This window comes from Phycodurus eques, chromosome 2 (assembly GCF_024500275.1).
Source record: "Phycodurus eques isolate BA_2022a chromosome 2, UOR_Pequ_1.1, whole genome shotgun sequence".
In the NCBI taxonomy this organism is placed as follows: Eukaryota; Metazoa; Chordata; class Actinopteri; order Syngnathiformes; family Syngnathidae; genus Phycodurus; species Phycodurus eques.
This window is the reverse complement of record NC_084526.1, coordinates 27,891,144-27,912,807: the sequence shown is the minus strand read 5'-3', so window position 1 is coordinate 27,912,807 and position 21,664 is coordinate 27,891,144. Positions and strand designations below refer to the sequence as shown.

The following is a 21,664-nucleotide window of genomic DNA, read 5'->3' as shown; positions in this document are numbered from 1 at the left end:
TAATCGGTCAGGGTAACATAACAGCAATGAGTCTAGTGTTGCCACTGAAACCCCATCCAAGAAAACTTGCAGGTTCTGCAAGAGAAGGAGAACACAAATCAATTTTAAGTGCGTTGTGACAGGTGGTATTAAGAAACATGCTTTGTTTCAAACAAGTGTTTAATATGCACATACAGCATCATATTCGTCGTCTGTTAGCACAGCAAGAGACAACGGGACTGTGTTGTTGGAAAATAGGGCAAAGAGGATGCCTGTGCTGCTTGAAGGACGTATATTCATCCTTAAATTCACCTTCCAGCTTCCAGAGTCGCCTACAAACATATACGAGGAAAAATATGTGTGATTCTGTAAACAGTGAATTAATAGACAGTGCCTTAGAAGATTAAGTCAGTAGTATGTAAAAAAATAGTTCCTTGTAATGTCACTAAAATGTGGTTTTATTTTTAGTTTACCGAACAGCACAAACCGTTTTTTCAAACAGCTTTGGACATTGCTTTTATTTTTAAATTACCAAACACTAATGCCGAATATCCTACTCAACATAATATATTTATTGTGTTATACAGTATATTTTCCTAGTCTATATAGAATACATAAGAGGCATTTCTAGGATCTGAGGTTTAGGGGTGCTAAGCTCACAGTCAGGCAAGATAAATTTCACTGTTTTGTACATTTCAATGCAATTTCATTCCCACATTTATGAAAGAAAAACATAACACTTTTTGGGGAAGTCGGTGACTAAACTGTCAAGTTTGGTAAAAGGATATTTCAATGTTCAGCCACAGTGAAAGGAAAATGGATTGGAATCGTAAAATAAATATATTCACACATTAACGGTGCTGATATGCATTTTTTGCTGAAGTAAATTAGCTCCCTTGAGTACCAAAAATGGGGTTATTTTTATTTGATTTCTTTTGTTTGAAATGCAATGCACAACATGTAAAACACAGTCATAGAAATTGAGTTTTGTGAATACATAGAATACCAATATGTGAACTTCTCTCTTTGCTCCTCCCTCTCTCTATCATAAAAGGAGTAATAATGTTAATGCGCTTTCAGGTAGTAAACTATTCAGTAGCACCTTGGCTTTAATATTATCCCATGTATGTAACGTCACTCATTCCAATTCAACGAGAGGAAAGTGGTTCGGTCTGACCACCTGAATCGTTTCCTAGCTAGAAAAATGTCAGCTAAGAGCTAACGTCTACCTAACAATATAAACACTGACCTATGAATTAATGTAGCATAAATGAGGACTGGTAATGATAATAGTGTGTTGGCACTGAGCGTTTGAAGTTAAGAAAAGTGCCACATATCCTAGTTTAAGCCAGGTATTTACACCATATCACTGGAAGGCAGCGTATTGCTCTGTGCAGGTAGAGCGCTCAGAGCCCAGTCGGGGAGATGTGGGAGGGACTGAGTTGCGAAAACCATTTTTGAGGTAATGGTAAATATTAAATTTCAACCAAGTGCTGTATATTCACCCCCCCCCAACCCCCTTTTTTTAGGTTGTTTAAAAAGGATGGAAAGGAAGGAAGAAAGCAGAATTTTTTTTTATTCTTCAAATTTTAGGGGTGCTGGGATTAATTTCAGGTGTCTTTCAGCACCTCCCAAATCATGTACAAATGCCTAATAAATAAATCACCAGCAGTCTTCAATCGCAAAATGTGGAGCTCAATTGAGCTTTTATGTATGCCACAAGTACTCACTTCTTCCTCTCACGTCACCACACACTCAGTTTAAATAATACTCTTGTTATTTAAGTAGAATAGTCTTGTTTTGGTATATGGTAAAGGACATTTCCCTATGGGGACTGATAAAGTCTGAATTAACTTACTCACTGTAGTCAATATTGAAGCGTGCCAATCCTTCCCCAGTGAAAAAAGTTCCCCGTTCCACATGTACGTAGCAGTGTTTACTTTTCTTCTCCTGGATGACCTCCTTCACCCCAGATGCTCCCTGGTTCATCATGTTCCAACCCCGGATGCAGCCATCAAGTCGTGGGTTGATCTATTGGACAGATGGATCGTGAGTGGTTCATCCAATTTAGGTTCTTATCATTATCATCTGTTATTAGGAATGAGGTGCAACACAGAATAAAATAAAATAATGGTGCACTTCAGGATGTCAATTTACAGGTTTGATGAGACTGTTGGTGCGGTTGGGGAGACCAGCGATGTAAACTTTGGTCTCCAGTTTGCCATTAACCCCCGTAAATAGACTCTCTGGACTGTTGATGCTCATCACAGCTTCCTTGCTGATCTTCACACTGATGCTCTTCTCCAGTTCATCCACAGAAATCTGCATGTCACACATAGTGCTGCTGTCATGATTAGCAGCATAAACCATGAACACATACTGTATCAGTCCACCCTCACTCTAAAAATGTGCAACATGTTAATCCTGCATTCAAATCTTTTTACCACATGCCACTGTCCATCGTTGATGGCTTTGCCTCCACTGGTGACCTTTAAAGTGTGCTGATTTTTAAATTGGACCTCGATGTGGCCGCCTCGTAGCCCCAGCATGAACCATGAGTCTTGGGAGGATTCTGCATAGAGAATAACTCCCTCCGGGTCGAATGTGCGGAAGTCAAACTCTGCTGCAAACCTGGCAATCAGAAACACAACTGAAAGTGTTAATGGGACGGCAATTAAATAATTTTACATTCATTTGATTTGTTCATATTCACACATATGCAAAACTACCGATTATACATAAATAATAAAAGTCGATAGTCTAGTGGTTTATTCGTCTGACTTCCGTAGGGAGAGCATGGGTTCAGTTCCCATGCAATGACTGCATGTTTTCGGCGACTAATCTAGGGTGGAGTCCACTTTTGGGCCAGAGTCTGAAGGGATAGGCATCAGCTTGCTGTGGAAGATGGATGGATGGAGTGTGACAATGGCCAAAAAAACAACAACTGAAGTCATTGCAAATACATGTCTCTGTCGACTTCAGCATTCATTTATATCTCTACATGTCTCACTATGTCATAAGGACTGCTATGAAAAAAGTAATTGAGAAAAAATTGTATTGTGCATTTTTGATTCGACTATGTTTCTGTTTCTTACATGTTGTGGCTCAATTCCAACTTCAAGACACATGACTGAGGGTTGTTACACTCACTTTGTTGTCTCTGGCAGACGGAAAAGAAGATATATCACAGGAAGCCCTCCAAATTGCTCCCCCAGGTACAACATCTCAGCATATTTGAAGTCGTACAACTCCAGGCAGACCGGGATCCTTTCACAGTTGTGCTTGTTATCCGCCAGCCGAAGACCCTGGCGGCCATCGCAGTGGCACGTGTAGCTGCCCACGTTGTTGATGCATGTGCCGTCGCACACGCCCACCTTGCACTCATCCACATCTGCAATGATGAATTCAAAAAGACCCCAAGAGATCCTGTGTGAGGATGACACAAAGTTCCAGAAGAACAACGGGACAGAATTCAGCCAGTTAACGGGTGCAGTTACAGTTGTCTTCCTGGAACTTTCTACTATCTCCACACGGGACCTAAATCTGGTGCCTGATCACCTCTCACCAAATTATTTTTCCTTACGCGGTACAACAGTACATTTGGAAGGGAAAATTGCTTTTAATATGTGTGCATTATGCTGCAAAATAACATATCTTCCTAGGGTTTATTACTCACCATCGCAGCTTTTGGAAGTGAAGTTATATTTCAACCCTGCTGGACATTGACACTCAAACGTGCCTGGTGTATTGACACATTTCGCAGGCTCTTTACAAATACTGGGGTACATTCGGCACTCGTTGACGTCTAAAAAGAGTCAATAGAGAGAGAGAGACATAAGATCTTTTGAGCCTTCCACCTTTTACAATGTGAACAAGAAAAAACAGACCCAAACCCTTCAATTGCTTCTAATGTGTAAAACTTATTTTACTGAATTATATTTATTATCAGCATACACAATTCCCACTTTCAACATCTAGGAGATGTTTTACTTGAAAAATAATTAATTTCTGTCCGACACAAGCCTTACACAATGTAGAAATAAATACCGTTTTTAAGTCTTAACGGACCGTAAAGGTCAACCAACTTAACAGTTCACAGTGACGAGCTATTCGCAAACAACCTTAACCTATCAAAAATGTGAGAAAGTAAATGTTTCTCACTGAGTCAGTGCATGTTTAGAGAGACTTTGTACTGAACTAACTCAAGATAAACAGTGATAAATCAGAGTACTACTTTCTAATGTGAGACAGCAAGCAACAACAAATAAGAGGGATGTTGTCCGTTTAAAGTTGAAGGGAAAATACAACTAAACAATCTTTTCTGATTCCTTGAGAGGACTTCAAGTCAATGAAAGAAAAGATGGTTTAGAAACAGCAGGATTACCAAAGGTTCCATACTGTAAATCCATATAAATATGCTGAGGACGTAGGGAATAGGGACTATTGTATGCGTTTGCTTAGCTGCTCAACACTTTGAAGCAGCTGCATTTCTACAATAGGTTCCACAGCCAACCACAATCATGAGCATGACATTAACACTTCTTTGGCAGTGAATCAACATTTAGCATTATCATATTTGAAAGGCACATGTTTACAGTTGAAACCAGATGTTACATTCACTACACAAAAAGACAAACACTTTTTTTCCCTCACTGTCTGACATGAAATCAGACTAAACATTTCCTGTTTTTCTGGCTAGAAATACCCTAATTATTTATATTTGCTCAATACAAGAACAATGTGAGGGTTACTTTTAGATTACTTTCTTCTATGTCAGAAGTTCACTTTCATTTCAACATACATTTTTGGGACAGTTGGCTTTAAACTGTATGACTTGGGTCAAACGTTTTGTATATGAAGGATATCATAGATTCTTACAAAAGCTGGCACGAATTTTGACCCATTCATCCTGACAGAACTGATTTAACTGAGCTGAGTTTGGAGGCCACCTTGCGTGCACATGCCATTTCAGCTCTGCTCATAGAATTTCAATAGGATTGAGCTCAGGGCTTTGTGATGCCCACTCCAAAATGGGATTTTTAGGGCCAATCGCAAATTAGCGAGTTTAAATAATCAGCGAGCCGATGACAATACACACACAAACACACACATATTAGGGGTGGGACTTTAATACATTAATAATGATTAATTAATTGCAAACAAATTAATTCATTTAAAAAAATTATTGCATATTTTAATCGCATTTTGTGCTGCAAACAACAAGGAACCTTTGTCTGTGCACGATTTCCTGGTACACCGATTACACTGACGCACATATATGAGCTCAGCTACCAAAATGGAGGAATTGGATGAAACAGTGCTGCAAGTTCGCTCTAACCAGTCGACCACCGTTCCCCCTATATATATACATATAAATATACACACACACACACACACACACACACACATATATGCATATATATATATATATATGTACATATATATATATATGTTTTCATTCATTCATCTTCCGTACCGTATCGTGCTGGAGCCTATCCCAGCTGACTATAGGAGAGAGGCAGGGTACACACTGAACTGGTCGCCATGTGGGAGGAAACCAGAGTACCCGAAGAAAACCCACGCAGGCACGAGGAGAAAATGCAAACTCACAAAACTCGAGACAGTTCTAAAAAATTAACTAGCTTCCGGATTCAAATGACGTTACGAACTACAATTTTTTAACAGGTAACTTGTACCCATATCGGAATACATTTTTAAAGTAACCTTGCCATCCCTGTATTTCTGTCAGTTAAAGAGTCTTTAGAGACGTGTACTTGTGAATAGTGCACTTGATTACATGTTTAGTTACTTACTGTATTTGGCATGTCAAGTATACACTAATAAGCTCATTTAATGTGGCTTCAAGCTATACACAAATATTTAAGTTATTGGTTCATGTTGATGACATTATTTTGTAACTTGTGGGGCGTGTATTACCAAGTAATGGGTGAGGTTAAACTAATGCTGTTTTTAAGTGGTATTAAAACAAGCAATCAGTAAAGTCACTAAGTTACTTTAAGCTCTTGTAATCAGTAAACTAACTGCGTAACTATTTCAAGGTAACTGTGGCAACACAGCCAGCAAGCTAGCCACAGCCACGTGAACGACCAAGGCGAGCTGCTTGCGCGACACAGTCACAAAACACGAGACCGTTAAAAAAAAAAAAAACTAGCTTTCGCATTCAAACATACAAGATGGCAGAGTGCAAAGCGTCCCAGGAGTAAACGAGATTGTGTCAGCGATGTCACATATCATGATAATTACTGTATCGCCTAACTGAAGCCACTGGAAGCTGTTTTGATAGCACAGCAGCGCTTTTTCACAAGAGCGCGTGACTCAAATGAAAATTCTACAAAGGCGAGGTACGAGTCTCAGTGAATTGATTTTTTTTCAGACCAAAGGACATGTCTCAAAAAAGTAGGGTCTTTGTCCCTGTGTGCATTTGCAAACTGTAATCTGTTGTTGTTTCTTTTGGCATAATGGATTCTTCGCCTTTCAGCCCATGTCAGTACAGTACTCGTTTCAATGTGGATGATGACACACTCTTACCAGCTCCAGCCAGCATCTTCACAAGGTCTTTTGCATTTGTTCTTGGGTTGATTTGCACATATCAGACCAACGCATGTTCATCCCTGGGACACAGAACCTGTCTCCTTCCTGAACGGCATGATAGCTGTACATTCTCGTGGTGTTTATACTTGCATAGAATTATCTGAAGAGATGAACAGGACATCTTCTGGCATCTGGGAATTGCACCCAAGGATGAACCAGACTTGAAGAAGTCCACAATTATCTTCCTGATATTTTGCCAGATTTTTCTTTTAGTTTTCCATGATGTTACACAAAGACGCAGGGTGTTTCAGGTGTGCCTAGTTCAAATATATCCACAGGTGTGTCTCTAATTAAGTCAAATGTTGTCAACAAACCTATCACCAGCTTCCAACTAAATGAATTCATCATCTGGGTTTTCCCAAAATTGTTTAAAAGCATAGTAATTTTACTGTATGTAAACTTCTGACTTTGAAGAAAGTAATGAACGCCTTTAAAAAAAAAAAAAACCTTGTCTCATTATTTAGGCATTTACAAATAATTTTGGTAATCCTAATTGACGTGAAACAGAAAAGGTTTAGTCTGATTTCATGTCAGACAGGGGGGGGGAGAAGCATGTTTTTTAAAATAGTGTATGTAAATATCTCGTTTCAACTGTATATTATTAATTGTTCAGTACCACTGAATAGCAAATGTAGCTACACGCACAAAGAAAGCTAAGGCTATGTGTATAGAGTGTTTATATATAGTGAACAAAATACAGCTGAAATGTGCAGATGTCTTACCCACACAGTTGATGTTGTGGCTGAGATAGTAGCCATCTTTACATGTGCAGTGGAAGCTTCCAGGAATATTGTCACATTTTTGGTTACATCCCGCTGGAAAGTTGGGATCTGAACATTCATCGATGTCTGTACAATGGTAAAATTTTATAAAGGCTGCAAGGCTAATAATCATTTTAAAACCTGATTTTAAATACAACTCACCTTTCTCACAGCATTGACCATTCCAGCCAGGCTTGCATACACACGTATACGAGGCTTGACCATCCACGCACTGCTTGGTACCTTCCCTGTAGCACGGAAATGGCGTGCACTGATTGCTGATTTCTGCTCAACAACACAGAAATTTTGATGTAATAGAAACAACATAGACAAAAACAGACTTTACCTGTGACCTGGAAGCTCTTGTTGACAATTTCTCGCGACCAACAAAGCCAGTGTTTCCCAACATTTAAAAAAATCTCACAGCACACCACCAAACAAAAAAGGCACGAAAAGTACTATATATATATATATATGTATACACACACACACATATATATATATATATATATATATATATATATATATATATATATATATATATATATATATATATATATATATATACACACACACACACACACATACATATATATGAGGCTGCTGCCCCCCGATCCGACCTCAGATAAGCGGAGGAAAATGGATGGATTGATGGATGGATACTTAAATAATGATGATGTCTCAATTTACTCACATATTTACTTGCTCAGTGTGAATGCATGCCTTTGACTGGTGCTGGCAACAGGTGGATTACACAGGTTAATTATGTATCTTCTGCCATCTAGTGGAATAGCATTTAATTTGACTTCCTGTCAGTATATGTTGCTGGCATAGACTGATGAACGAAGATAACTTTTTTGTAAATAGATCATTTTCGGACCAATTAAGTGAAATTGGAAAATATCCCCCGCCACACCTGATAATCACTCACAGCACATAGTGGATGGGAATTACTGAACGAAGGAACATAAAAGAAGATCCCACCTTTCACACAGGTCCGAAGATCCAACGGGATGTCAGAATCCGAATTGTGGTTGTTGATGCCAACACGGTGGGAGCCCAGACACGCTTAAAAAGAGACTGGCATTAATTACAAAGAGAGAAATTGTCCAATCTATCAAAAAAATTGTCCAGTCTGCAAACTTACCAACATACCTTGGGTAAAAGTAGTCCTGTAAAAGAAAATGTTTTTTTTTTTTTTTTTAGGATGTTGTAGTGACAGTAAGGAAGTAAGACAGTTTCAGCTCAAATTATTCAGTGCTTTTGAGTTTAACTGCAATGCTGCACCATGAAGTGTACTAAAATGTTTACAGTTAACCCGGCATTTTGGCGGTTTGTCGGCATTCGCTAATTTATCTATTTGCGGTGCTTATGCCAAAGTCGTTTCTATTATAAAAATATTGCTTTGCCTCCATTTTGTGGCATCTATAACCAATTACATATTTGCGGCATGGCTCGGTCCTTATACCTCAAAAAAATACCAGGGGAACACTGTAGGTATTGAATACTGTATATCTCAAAATTATAAAACAATTTACAAAAATTTAAAATTGGACACTTTTGTTCGAGTAAAACACTGAAACTATTTTTTTTAATCAATCATCGATCATGAGCCCTTTAATACAGCCTAACTTTTCTTGGCCTCCAGTCCAATCTGGTATTTGCGCGATCTACTTCCGCATTTGGCAAAACGGGTTTAAGCACTTCGGTTGAATGGTGACAAAGTAACCATAGGGAACTTTAAATGTCTACAACGTCTTTTGTTGAAGAGCCACCATAAATGACTGCACTCAATGTATAGGCTTCGTTCATGTTTCTACGGTGTCATAGCATATTTGTACAAATAAATAATACACACCAGCCATAAAGAAAACTGAATTTTAGCAAGTTCAGCTTAAAAAAAAAAAAAAAAAAAATCATGTCATCAAACAGTAGTCATGCTCGTTGCCCCAAACAACTTAGCTCCTAGGATCATTGGGACACACAAACCCCTCGTAGCATAAACAGGAAGTCAACTAACCTGTCAGCTAACCTGTTTTCTAGGTTTGGTCACGTGACGTTCCGCATATAGCGGATTGATCATGTACAAGGATTTAATTACTGTTAAAGTAAACATGAGTGGATTGAACAACTAATGAAATCGGCTATTGTGGGTGCTGGATTATTATTAGTAATAACACTAACAGTAGCCCCAAGGATATCTGAGTTACATTACTATTGGTTCTTCTGGTTAGAGTGAGTGAAAAAAACCCAAACTGAAACAAGGCGGTTTGAGTGGATATCCTTTAAAAAATGGGGATCGGACTGTGTTCAGAATTACCCAGTCACATTCAAACTCATATTAAAGGTCCCACATTTTACCAAACCAATTTTTTCTAGTATTTGGGATGCTATAGTGGCTCTATATGGTGCCTCAGTAAACTGAAATATAAATTAAAATCCTCCACGCATTCCTGAGTTCAGGACGTTTTTCTGAAATCTGAATGAATGAAATCAGGTCATTCCAATTTATCGAGTTTATTTCCATCACTAGCAAAGATCTCTGCTTACCTCCCCACTCCCGAGCAGCGCTGTCGACAAAACAAACACGTGTGCTCTTACAAGTGGGTCTTCTCCACGGAGGCAACCAATCAGAGGAAGGGGGGCGGGGGGGGGGCGGTCTTAGCCAAATATGGAGAAAGCGGATACGAAACTAGGTTAAACAGAATTAGCTGTCAGAGGGGCCTTTTCTGGACACGAGATGACAAAACCAAGGTGTTTTTTTTTTTGTTTTTTTTTTTATGAAATGTTCCCTTTTATACAAAGTCCATGTTAGAGTCACTCTATGGAGGTCTAAATGGCCAAAATATTGGACCTATAAATGGGAGTCAGGACACACCTGCCACCATTTAAAGTGCTCCTGATTAACCCCAAATAAAGTTGAGCTGTTCTAGTAGGCCTTTCCTGCCATTTTAGTCACATCTTACAGCACAAGCTATCGTCTGCAGATTGCTATATAAATTTGGGTTTCAAATATTGACTCCGGCTTTCCTGTGTGGAGTTTGCATGTTTTTGCTTGGGTTTTCTCTGGGTACTTCGGTTTCTTCACACATTCCAAAAACAGTGAAGGTCTGAATTGTCCATGTGAATGGTTGTTTGTCTATATGTACTCTGAGATTGATTGGGGACCAGTCCAGGGTGTGCCCTGCCTCAAGATGATGGATGGATGGATGGATGAATGAACTCGGTCTATGGCTTCCCAACAATGAACTCCCAAGGTGCTCTTTTTTTCTCTCAGTGAGGTGAGGACAGGCGGTCCTTCTTACCGTCTCAGGGATGTTTTCAAAGATCTCCCTGGCCTCCTCCCTGTTGCACAGCTCTTCAATGCACTCCCTCTCCAGGTTGCCCTTCTTGTGCTCCTCAAAAAGAGAGTTGGCCCTCTTGCGCCTGCTTAGGAAGTGCGATGCTGTGCTCTGGCTCAGAACTGGGACACACATGGAAACACACGTGTCAACAAACAAGTTGTTGTCCCTTTTGCACATCATACAGTTCCCGCATACAGGATTCATCCAAGAATCCAAGCAGCTTCATGTTACAATAACACATGACTGATCCAAGCAGGAATTTAGTCATGTTTGCTCCTGACAGTTGGCAGATGGAGCTGGAGCCTGCATGGATGAAGTGGCCAAGCCAAATTGCTCTTATATGAACTGGCCTGGAAAAAAAAAGAGGTCATTGCGAAACTGAGATTTCCAAGAAATGACCTTTTGTTAGTATAAGCACCTCGTGAGTTTGTAGTTTGGATCTAAAAACTCACTTGGTGTTCACTCTTTGGACGTAGCAATAACCCCCCCCCAACCCCCACCAAAAAAAAAAAAAAACAAAAACATTTAAGTTTCCCCAAAGTTGCTCGAGTCAAAAACTTTTGGGTACGGATCAAAACAAGCGCAAACTTACATCGCGAAGCATCGGCGAACGTCAGCAGAAAAACGAGACATGCCGAGACAAGATTCTGTCTCCACATAGTCGAGCCGTCAAGTCCCGCTAGGCCCCGCTTGGCTCCGGTAAAAAGACTGACTTCAAACCTGATTCTTCCCGAAAGCGGTATGCGAGAGCTGGGGTGGGCAGTGGGGGGAGGGGCGGGGGGGGGGGGGGGTCAGCGAGGTGCGTGTGTGACTGACTGTGTGCGCGCACTAAGTGCTGGTGGGTGGAACTCATCCAGAAAACAGATTTACTCCGCACAATGCACGCCGGGAGGTCAGCGCTGCAGCTGCACAATGTGGGCCAACCATGCTGTTGCTGAATTTGCACACTTCGTGGACTGAGAAGAAAACAACATCTTTGGATTACGGTCACAACGGAAGGGGGGGGGGGGTGATTAATAAAATAAATGGTACAAGACACAACAAAATGGCAACAAATCCTTATTTATTGGACATTAAATTTTTTTTATCTTAAATCATCTTAAATATGTTTCGTTGTCATTGTTAATGCACCCATGTGACTCCAATGTCACTGAAGTGCTGTCCCTGTTCCTCCTCAGTCACAAGTCCCCAACATCCCAATTCGTCTGTCAAACGAGATCTAACCCTTGCATGGCTTTACCTCTATCTGTTGATCTTTTTTTCGTCGTGTATTCAGCTACAAAGGTTGAAAAAAAAAATCTATTTTTGAAACAAGGGAAGAGCATTTGAAAAATACCGTAGTTATTGGGCATCAAAAGCGTTTAAATTTCTAAAAAATAAAGCAAGTACAATCAAAGAACATGTGCAGCCAATTAAGTGAGCTATTATTCTTCTCAGCTGAAATATCGCCTCCAAAAATAGTACTTTTTCCGCAAGACGATCAAAAGCAAGAGGATGGGAGTGATAAGCAAGGATGTCATGACTTTTTACAGGAAGATCAAAACACGTATTGGCATCCAGTCAGATTCCTCTGATGACATTCATTCATCGCTCACAACCTTTGTAAGGAATATATTGCATTTGGATGGTGTACGGACATTGCTGTGATATGCACTTTTGTGTTATCATCCTTATTTTTGTTGTTGTTGCTGGTATTCATCATGATAAGGGCATTTCTCAGCATTCACACGCATTCTCTGGGGCAACTGCAATTTCGAGTTAAAAGAATGCTTCGCCTTCCAGTAGAAATCCAAACTCTTGTGTAATATATACAAATAAGCACTGCACTGGCTCAACATCTTACAAATACCCATCTGAAAGATGTTAGGAAGCCATCGGAGAACACGGTTAAGTTGTTTTAACAGTTAAAAGTCATCCAATACCAATGTTTCCAATACATGGCAGAACAGTATTACAAATATTACATGCCAGTTTTTCTCCATTTGAAAATCAAACAGACAAGGGCAACAAATGACCCGAAATATCTGGCTTGGGTGAGTTTTACAAAGCTGATTACATTCATACCAAATGCTGTTATTAAATTATTTTATTTGCAAAAGTTTGATATTTTAAAAAGATAACAAATAAATAAAAATCCAGTGGTGTGCAGTCTAACCGAGTTTTTTGACAAATGACACAGACACAACATTTGCATTAATATTTTCATTTTGTTAATGGAAAAGAGCACAATACATTTCACCATTCATCCCACTGTTGAATATACAGTACACTTACAATAAGCTCATTTTACTTTTAAAATATATGTACAAAATACAAATACATGTTGATTTTGCGTGTTGTTAATTTGCAAATTCATGGGGTAAGGTCAATATTATTGCAAGGTGGGAAAATGAATTTGTTTTGCATAAATCAGTCCTTTGTAGACTTCAGGGCGGGAGATGTTGCCATTACTTTAACAAATTTTCCCCAAAACACAGCTGATGTTTGCAAGACGGTTAATTAAAAAAATAATGTGAATGACCGGGCTTGGTTGTGTGTGGTTTATACTATAAACCTGAGACATTAATGGACACACGTGCATGTTTGGAGGGAGTTAATTATGTTCTATGATAAAGAACTGTGGTTGTACATATTAAGAAGTACAGGAACAACATAAGACAGTTGCATTAGTATCATTACAGGCAGTGATTTTAAAAAAATAATAAAAAATTACCACTGGCATGCTGCCTTCTCACCGCTAACACTGGGTTAATTCACTTGGCATGTCAGCTACACATTCACACACACGCTCACAAGCACATACTGTACATTAAGAAACACTTCAGTCATTCAACTCAGATGCAAGATGTCTGTACGACAATGAGTCAAATTCATAGAACCGGCTAACTAAATAGATGTTATCCAGCAGAGTGTCTGCTTTTTAAACATCACAGGTATAAACACACACACACACACACACACACACCTTTTAATAAAGAGATAATGACTGGCACTCACCACCACTGAGGGTACACAACCAGGCTCTTAAATTCTGAGATATAAAGTCTGTGTGACTGGAATCTGTCATGACAACACATGCACTGGTTTGGCAAGAAAATGTAATGATGTAATGATGATGAATAAAACAAAGAGAGGATGCAATGACAACACACACACACACACACCCAATAATGTCAGAACAATTCAAATCCAGTACCTTCAACGGATCATGAGGTGCTGATGGGCAAGCTTGGCAGCAGGCAGCATCTCAAATACATTTGACACTACAGGCCCATGTTTCCACTGCAACGCACAGCTACATCACTAAAATAAAGTTATTAGGCAGCCAATAGGAAACACAGCTAGTAACCATGACCCATTTCACGATAATAACTTGAGATGGGTTGAATGTCGGAAGATGTATGAATTAGGTCTAAAGCTAAAGACAATTCTCAGTTGCTCGAGAATTGTGTGAAGATTCCTCTATTTTCATAGTTGAGGGGTAGTTGGTCTTCTGTCTTCAAACCGAGACAGAAAATAAACAAACAAATGGATGCCATTACTTTTATCTCTGCATACAGGTAGAAGTGATCTCAGCCCCTTTGATAAAAATTTCCAGCTCAATTGCAACTGTTGCCACAATAAAAATTATTATTTTTGTTCAGGATGTTAGATGATCTGTCTTTTGTGAACTTTCCTCATGCATGGATAAATGGTCTTCACAATCTGTAACCAAATGACTTATGACCACGTATGTGTGGCTAATGTATAAGATTGTGAAACGGGTGAAGCATTTAGTACTTAGCTTGAGACCATTTCCATCCTGATGCCAAAGACCTCCAACAATGAAGACATGCAAAGCCAACGGCTTTCAAACTGCTAGGATAGAAGCCAAACAAGCCTTGCAGGTTTTTTTTTTTTGATTCAGTTGAAATCTCACAGAGCAGGCCAGGGCATGACATCAAAACACTACAGCAAATACAAGCTCAGCATCTGTTAGCACATTGATGATAAACAATGGAAGTGGGTGCTAGTGGAGTGTGATTTCTCTCACACGTGCAGCGCATCAGGCTGCACTTGGTCCCGTCAATCTGTTTTTGTGAGCTATCGACCCGATATTCCTAGGCAGGAAAAAAATAGGGAATACTGTTGCTCCTTCTTAAGTTTTGGTCTGTGAGATGCGATACACAAAGAACTATTACAAAAACCAAAATACAAATGAAAGCCATAAAATATAGTTTTTGAAAATGTGCTGCAAGTCATTGATTTGGAGGCAATTAAAGTGCATGTCGTTCACTGTAAAAGCTGTCCAGTAAAAAGGTTTGTTCTGTCATCATCGCACAGAAAGGATGAAGTTCTTCAACTTCTTCTTCTTACTCGACTTATGTTCCTCTTCTAATCTGAGGTCTCTTTCTCCATATATGTGGAGTGATGCATCTTGAGACCACCACTGTCCCGTGATACTCCTGGTAGGAAACTTAAAACTGGTATTTTCCCTGAATTCAGCATATCAGGTGCAAGCCACTTCAGAACAAATGGACTGTGATTTACTGTCAAGTCCAACGTGCCGATTGTGAACATCACCGAAGGAGTCTCAAGAGTCATGGTCAGATGGAATAGGTGGAGCTCTCTGACTGCTGACGGATGTAGCACTGGAAACTCTTGTCCCCTATTGGATGTTCTCTGAGGAAATAAGGAGAACTAGTGGTTAGCTGTAATGGGATGAAGGATTGATCATGAGAAGTACTCCATATTTTATTGAACGGTAAAATTTGGCTCTATAAAAACAATAATGCTCAGTATTAACTGTCACTGCGCAGTATTAATTCAACAATATGTTCACTGCACCCTCCCAACTCAAGAAATAAGGTAAATACAATATAAGAAACATCTCTTGGAATGATACAGTGCTCTACTGCAAACGACACCCACATTCATAAACATACGTTCTGTTAGCTATTATATTACTTCTAATTAGATTGTGCAGGTGGACCGACAGTAATGTTGTGGCCAGTGAGTGTATATATTACAGTTAAGTGAGGCCTGGACTACGTCACCACAAAGCTAATACTCTGTTGTATGAATGGCAACCGGTGGATACACAGGTTAATTGCACTTCCTGCCATCAAGTGGAAGAGCATTTTATTGTTCTGCCTGTCACTATAGCACTGGAATTTATAGATGAACAACGATACATTATTTGTAGTACAGTAATCCCATGTTTATCGTGGGGGTTATGTTCTGGGCCACCTCCGCAATAGGTGAAATCCGCAAAGTACAACAACATATGTTTTTGATTATTTATACATATTTAAAAAGGTGTATGAACCTCCCCAGACTCTTATTAATCTTCCCCACATTCCTATAAACATCTACCATACTCTTATAAACACTTTCTATCCTCTTAAATACCTTTTAAATGCCTAAACATACAGTAATGCACAGTAGTACTGTGCACTACGTGCTTAATACTTTATTCCTTGTAATATGTGTTTTAATGAATGTCTTTATTATTATTATTATTATTATTATTATTCATTCATCTTCCAATCAGCTTCTCCTCACTAGGGTCGCGGGCGTGCTGGAGCCTATCCCAGCTATCTTTGGGAGAGAGGCAGGGTACATTCTGAACTGGTCGCCAGCCAATCACAGGGAACATATAAACAAACAATTATTTTATTTATGTATTTATTTTTTACAGTTTGAATGTTTTATGTGTGCCCTGCGATTGACTGGCAACCAGTTCAGGGTGTACCCCGCCTCCTGCCCGATGACAGCTGGGATAGGCTCCAGCACGCCCGCGACCCTAGTGAGGAGAAGCGGCTCAGAAAATGGATGGATGGATGTTTTATGTTTATAAGCATTTATTTTACCACAAAAAAATCACAGCATACAATAAAAAGCCTACAATACGGCGAATCATCAATCATCAATCTGAAAAAAAAATCTGCAATGCACTTAATCCGCAATAGGTGAACCGTGATATCGCGAGGGCGCTTCTTCGTTTCCTTTCGGCTTGTCCCGTTAGGGATCGCCTATCTCCTGCATCCTCCTCTCTAACACCACATACACTGTAAAGAATTTTTTGGGGGACCAATTAAGTGACATTAGGTAATTTTCAGCAGCACACCTGACAATTTTTCACGGCACACTAATGCGCCACGGTACAGTGGTTGTGAATCACTGCTGTAAACAACAATAAATAAATATAGTTGACAAGCACAAGCACGTACTGGCTGCCAATCTTGGTCTTCTTGAACTTGTCTCGTTTGTACTTGGTGTGCTGCTGTTCCAAAGTCTGTACAGCAGAAACGATCTGCTTCAGGGTTTTGTAGGTCTCCTGGGGGTCGTCAATGACAAAGCTGGAGTATTCCTCTTCCTCGGGTCCGTCGTACACTGACTTACTGCCACAGGCCTCTGCAGGCCGAAGGTAGAACAATCCAACAACAAAGAACGTGTGAGGTAAAATAACAGTTGTACCGATGCACGACAGTTGAAGCCAAACATAAATTAGGACGTTTTGCCCTTTCTGACCTTGCATCTTGATCAGTTTGGTCATGTATGTGCTGTACAGGGAATAGATCCTCTCGGTCTCTCTGTCTCCGTCTACGTCCAGCTGGATGTTGGCAGGGAGGCCGCTAGAAACAGATGCACACAGGAAAATGAGCGACCAAAAAAAAAAGATAATGACCACCCAAGAAGTTTTTCAACAACTCCACACACCCAGTGCAGGGCGTACAGCCAGGCGCCGTGTCGGCAGAGAGCTTGCAACAGAGCCAGTGGCCGTTGAGGTAGGCTGAAGGATGATATGTGCTTAGACGCTTGCGGTTGCATTGGCTGACTTTGGTCAAGATGTCGATCCAATCTCGCGCCTCAACACAGTTGTTGGCTTGGATGTAGAGTGCCCTCTCTGGCTGGATCACCTGGAACATCTGGAGGGAGGAGAGTGGACGGAACAACACAGGGAAGCCATGATTAATTGAAAGGTTTTCTTGAAATCTGTAAAATATATATATATATATTTTTTGTTAAGATCTTACATTTTTCATCTTGAATGACTCCTCCTCCAGCCTTTCTACAGCCAGAATGTTCTCTATGGGAATGCTGCACAAAGCTCCCTCTCCTGGAGGTAAAGAGGTCATGCATTAGTGGAGTTGTAGATTTGGATTTCTTTTCAAAGCCAATACTTATCAGTGGGTGACACACCCACACTAATCTTTGTACTATTTTGTATGAGTGAATAGAAAACAATTCATGAAAGATATACAATGACAATTTTTTTTAATCAAATAATGCCCCACCATCATCTCACCTCATTATTTGTTATAATCCATTATATCCTTTCTTATTTCCAAAATGTTGTGAATTTTGTTTTTCAAATGAAAAACAGTGATCGTGTTATGGAAATACTTTGAGTGAACATCTTCCTCCTGCGCATCTACTTTCCATTTACTTTTTTAAAATAGTATTTAACAGTGATACATTTTATGAACGACGGCCACCCGAGTGAGGAGAAGCGGCTCAGAAAATGGATGGATGGATGGACATTTTATGAACGACCAGCCAGTTTAGAAGACATTATTGAAGTAAAAAGACACTACAAATTATAGAAATTGAGAAAATGATGAAGTCTTCCCATGACGTGTTGGTTATACATGTTGTTTATGTAAATTCGGAACATTCTCAGCCTCCTGCCATTTTAAGTGCACACGAATGGACAACTTCACCTTTAGTCTTGTGGTAAGTGAACTCATGGTTGGTGAGACGAAACCATCTCTTTTTAAAGTTCTTCATTCCAAACCGGTTCCTTCCTTGCGCTCTCTTTATCATAAATCTGAAAGGGGAAAAAAAAGAGACATTCAGCTGAAAACATTTATAGATGAGCTCCAACTCAAGGTATTTACAGTGCGAAGAGTGCAGTCCTTTGTGCATAGGTTTTAATGTATTGTCGCAATGTATGTTTCCACTCTTGCAGTCAGTTGTATTGATTGCTGCTGCACTATATACACAGTAAGCTCATTTTGTCAATTGATGGAAAGTAAAATGACAGCCTACTTGGGGACATAGAAAACACCTTGACATAGCTTGTATTATTTGTTGGCTCAAATTCATAAACTAACTCACCCAGTAAAAAATATATATATTTCTTCACACTGATTAGATACTTTGAAGTAGTATGAGTAGTAATAGTGTTGCTTCGCTATTAAACTACGTATGTAGCTAAACAGAAACCACAAGCTATTCACAAGTACAAGACATAAGCAAATAATCACTGTTTGGGTTACGAATCCAAAGTGGATTTCCAGGTTATATTTATAACCTGGCAACAAGTGGTTGGACTAATAGTGGGAGATTGGAAATGGTGTTCTTTTGCAAACTGCCAGTAAGAGTGACAGAGAAGACACTGGTGTTAACTGATAAAACATGTCCAGAAACGTGAACACAACAGAGACTCATACTGTATCTAAGGGCCATACTATTTTTGGGAAATGACACAGCGGAATTCCACAGTGAGATTTGTATCCTTTTCACATTCCTGAGCACCAAACGTGCAGCTTTTCCCTTGTGTAAAACCGTTTGGAGCTGTGCTGGAGTGTCTCATGTGCAGCAATAAGGTGACAGTGGATACATAGAGGACAAAGGGGTCAGGATGTGGGCAGATATATGAGAAGCCAGGAATGTGTGTACAGTAACCAATCCCTGCTGTCACGTCTGGCATGACGAGGAACGAGAGGGGCTGTCCACGTTAGCAATGTCTGCTGAGTAAAACGCTGTAAATCAGCTTTATGGCTGTCGCTTGACTTTAGACACCCTTGCGGTGCCCGTGCACATCGGCCTGCTGAGCACAAAGTGTCACACAAAGATGTCACTTGATTTACCTCCAGCAAAATAAAGCAAAGTGCAGCAGCATCTAACCGTGACACGGGAGAGGAGGTGGACCACTTGAGGAAGGTTTACAGTGCACGCACAAGGGGTCACAAGGGCAAAGAGAAGCTCTTACCTGCCCTTGGTGCCTTTTGACCCCTTCCCATCAACCCTCTTTATAGTGACTTTTACACTCCTACTCCGGTAGCAGAAACACAAGAAGGTGGGGGGGATGCTGGTGAGCGAGGCAGGAAACTACCCTTCCATTGAAGCCTCATCCAAAACAACATTAAATTAAAAGCGTACGTTGGGTACAAAAGGACTCAGTACACATCCTCATGTGTATCGTTAAAAATGTTCATTTTAGCTTGGGTCAGAAATATTGGACCTCTTCACAAAGGGACAAACAGGTCAACCATTATGATTAAACCAGCAGTGAAATGGTTTACACGGAGAAACATGACATGTTAGTCTCATGTTAAAAATGGAAAGGCAGCATACCCCTCTTTCAGCATGATTGGTGTTTCAATACTCTTCTGATCCCACTTCCCTGAAGTGGATATGAGGTCCAGAAACTGTGGAATGATAAGAGGTGTGTCACCAACAGACACACGTATTGTGATGTGACTTATTGCGATGATCTTTACAGTAAATGCTAAATACATTATTCTTTTTTAAATATATATATTGACAAGAGTCGTGGGACACCCAGGCCTTTCTTATCATTTACTCAATCAATCAGGGGTTGGGCTAGACACTTTAGTGTGTACAGTGTACAAAGCAAAGCTCAGGAAGTAAAAGGAAAAATAAATAATAATCCCATAGACCCACTAAAAAAATCCTGTATAAATAGATGCTAATTTTTCACTCAATTACTCAGCAGCATTTCAGTCACCAAAGGTGTTGTAATGACCAAATAATGTAAATGATTAAATCACCTCACCAATTAATTATCGGATACTAATTACTAATTTGCTATTTTTTGTCCGCAGAGTACTTCATGTTGACTTTAATCTGACGGTGTCAGGTTGCTAGGTTTGCTTGTATAATCGAACGCCTTAGGGTGCTACGCATTCATTTGGAACAATGTAATGACGTTTTGACACACAAAACAAATCCTGTATACATAGATGTTGTTATACCTCTAATATCCCATAATATTTGGTTTTAAACAAAAAAACACCAAGACTCACATTCTTCACAGCATCTGCATACTTCTGCTCATTGAAGTAGTCGTAAAATGCTGCCATGTACGACTCTTTGAAATTGGCCTTAAAGAAGTGGAGATACATACATTGGAGAGAAAGAAATCAGAGAGTTTAGTTGGGATTTAACTGTTGAGAAATATAAATAACATTTTGGTGAAAGGTACTCACAGATTTTGACTTGGCAAGACTTCCCAACGTCTGGATGGTTTTGGAGATGAGGGTAAGCGTTCGAGAGGTAGCGGGATCCTGCATCGAGAAATTAGAAATGATACATAATAAACAGTAAATGTCAAAATACTACACAGTTTGCAAGTGAGACTGTAAATCAATATTAAATCCAACTCACTGGATGGTGTGGCCGTAAATGAAAGAGATTGGGCGATAGGATGGCTGGAGCAAAGAAACGCAGGAAGATGAAACTGCTCACTGCTGTGTATCGGACATCCTGGTCCACTGGAGGAATGGGAAAAAAGGAGAGGAGATTTGTCAATGACGTACTCTTGTCTGAATGGCATGACACCTTACTTGTCACAAAATAAGGTACACCTGTTCAATCGAATGAGATCCAACACAAGAGCTGTATGAGAAATCCAGCTTTTACAAAGAGACATTAATTGTAAAACAAACAATGATGCTCACTGTTGAAGTTTCAATTCACTTTAGCACCAAAATGCAGTTCTTATATTGGATCTCAATAGAATGCAACATTTTGAGGCCAGTTCGCGTGTACCCTTGTGACTGCGGAGGCCAAATGCAGCCACATGGAGGCAGCAGAGTGAAGTATACAACGCCCATGGCCTGATGCGTCGACCGTAAAGCAACCTGTATTGTGCAGTTCGGAGTAAATTGCATAACGTGCCCTTAAACACATATGCCCTCCTAATGCCTTTTCCTGTCTCGTTTGTTAGTCACACAG

The 21,664-nt window shown here is 39.9% G+C and overlaps 2 protein-coding genes across 3 annotated transcripts in view; both read right to left on the bottom strand.

Annotated features, from left to right (window-relative positions):
* pros1 (protein S) overlaps positions 1-11,454 on the bottom strand; it is a 14,019-nt gene extending 2,565 nt beyond the window's left edge. The window contains exons 1-13 of the mRNA XM_061670182.1: positions 11,289-11,454; positions 10,658-10,815; positions 8,500-8,524; positions 8,337-8,420; positions 7,515-7,637; positions 7,314-7,439; positions 3,656-3,784; positions 3,130-3,370; positions 2,424-2,610; positions 2,137-2,301; positions 1,842-2,010; positions 175-311; positions 1-75 (exon numbers count right to left, since the gene is read on the bottom strand). The exon at positions 1-75 is cut by the window's left edge and continues 154 nt beyond it. Coding sequence (XP_061526166.1) covers positions 1-75; positions 175-311; positions 1,842-2,010; positions 2,137-2,301; positions 2,424-2,610; positions 3,130-3,370; positions 3,656-3,784; positions 7,314-7,439; positions 7,515-7,637; positions 8,337-8,420; positions 8,500-8,524; positions 10,658-10,815; positions 11,289-11,355 — 1,686 coding nt within the window. The 5' untranslated portion in view covers positions 11,356-11,454. The remainder of the gene's footprint in view (positions 76-174; positions 312-1,841; positions 2,011-2,136; positions 2,302-2,423; positions 2,611-3,129; positions 3,371-3,655; positions 3,785-7,313; positions 7,440-7,514; positions 7,638-8,336; positions 8,421-8,499; positions 8,525-10,657; positions 10,816-11,288) is intronic.
* Positions 11,455-12,883: 1,429 nt separating this feature from the next.
* Positions 12,884-21,664, bottom strand: part of rasa3 (RAS p21 protein activator 3) — a 50,827-nt gene continuing 42,046 nt past the window's right edge. Inside the window, exons 15-25 of one of the 2 annotated variants that reach the window (XM_061670180.1) lie at positions 21,095-21,201; positions 20,917-20,994; positions 20,734-20,811; positions 20,042-20,115; positions 19,677-19,736; positions 18,403-18,509; positions 17,716-17,798; positions 17,399-17,607; positions 17,210-17,313; positions 16,909-17,092; positions 12,884-15,358 (exon numbers count right to left, since the gene is read on the bottom strand). In XM_061670180.1, the coding sequence (XP_061526164.1) occupies positions 15,283-15,358; positions 16,909-17,092; positions 17,210-17,313; positions 17,399-17,607; positions 17,716-17,798; positions 18,403-18,509; positions 19,677-19,736; positions 20,042-20,115; positions 20,734-20,811; positions 20,917-20,994; positions 21,095-21,201 (1,160 nt within the window). In that variant the 3' untranslated portion in view covers positions 12,884-15,282. The remainder of the gene's footprint in view (positions 15,359-16,908; positions 17,093-17,209; positions 17,314-17,398; positions 17,608-17,715; positions 17,799-18,402; positions 18,510-19,676; positions 19,737-20,041; positions 20,116-20,733; positions 20,812-20,916; positions 20,995-21,094; positions 21,202-21,664) is intronic. The other variant, XM_061670181.1, reaches the window with a different exon arrangement.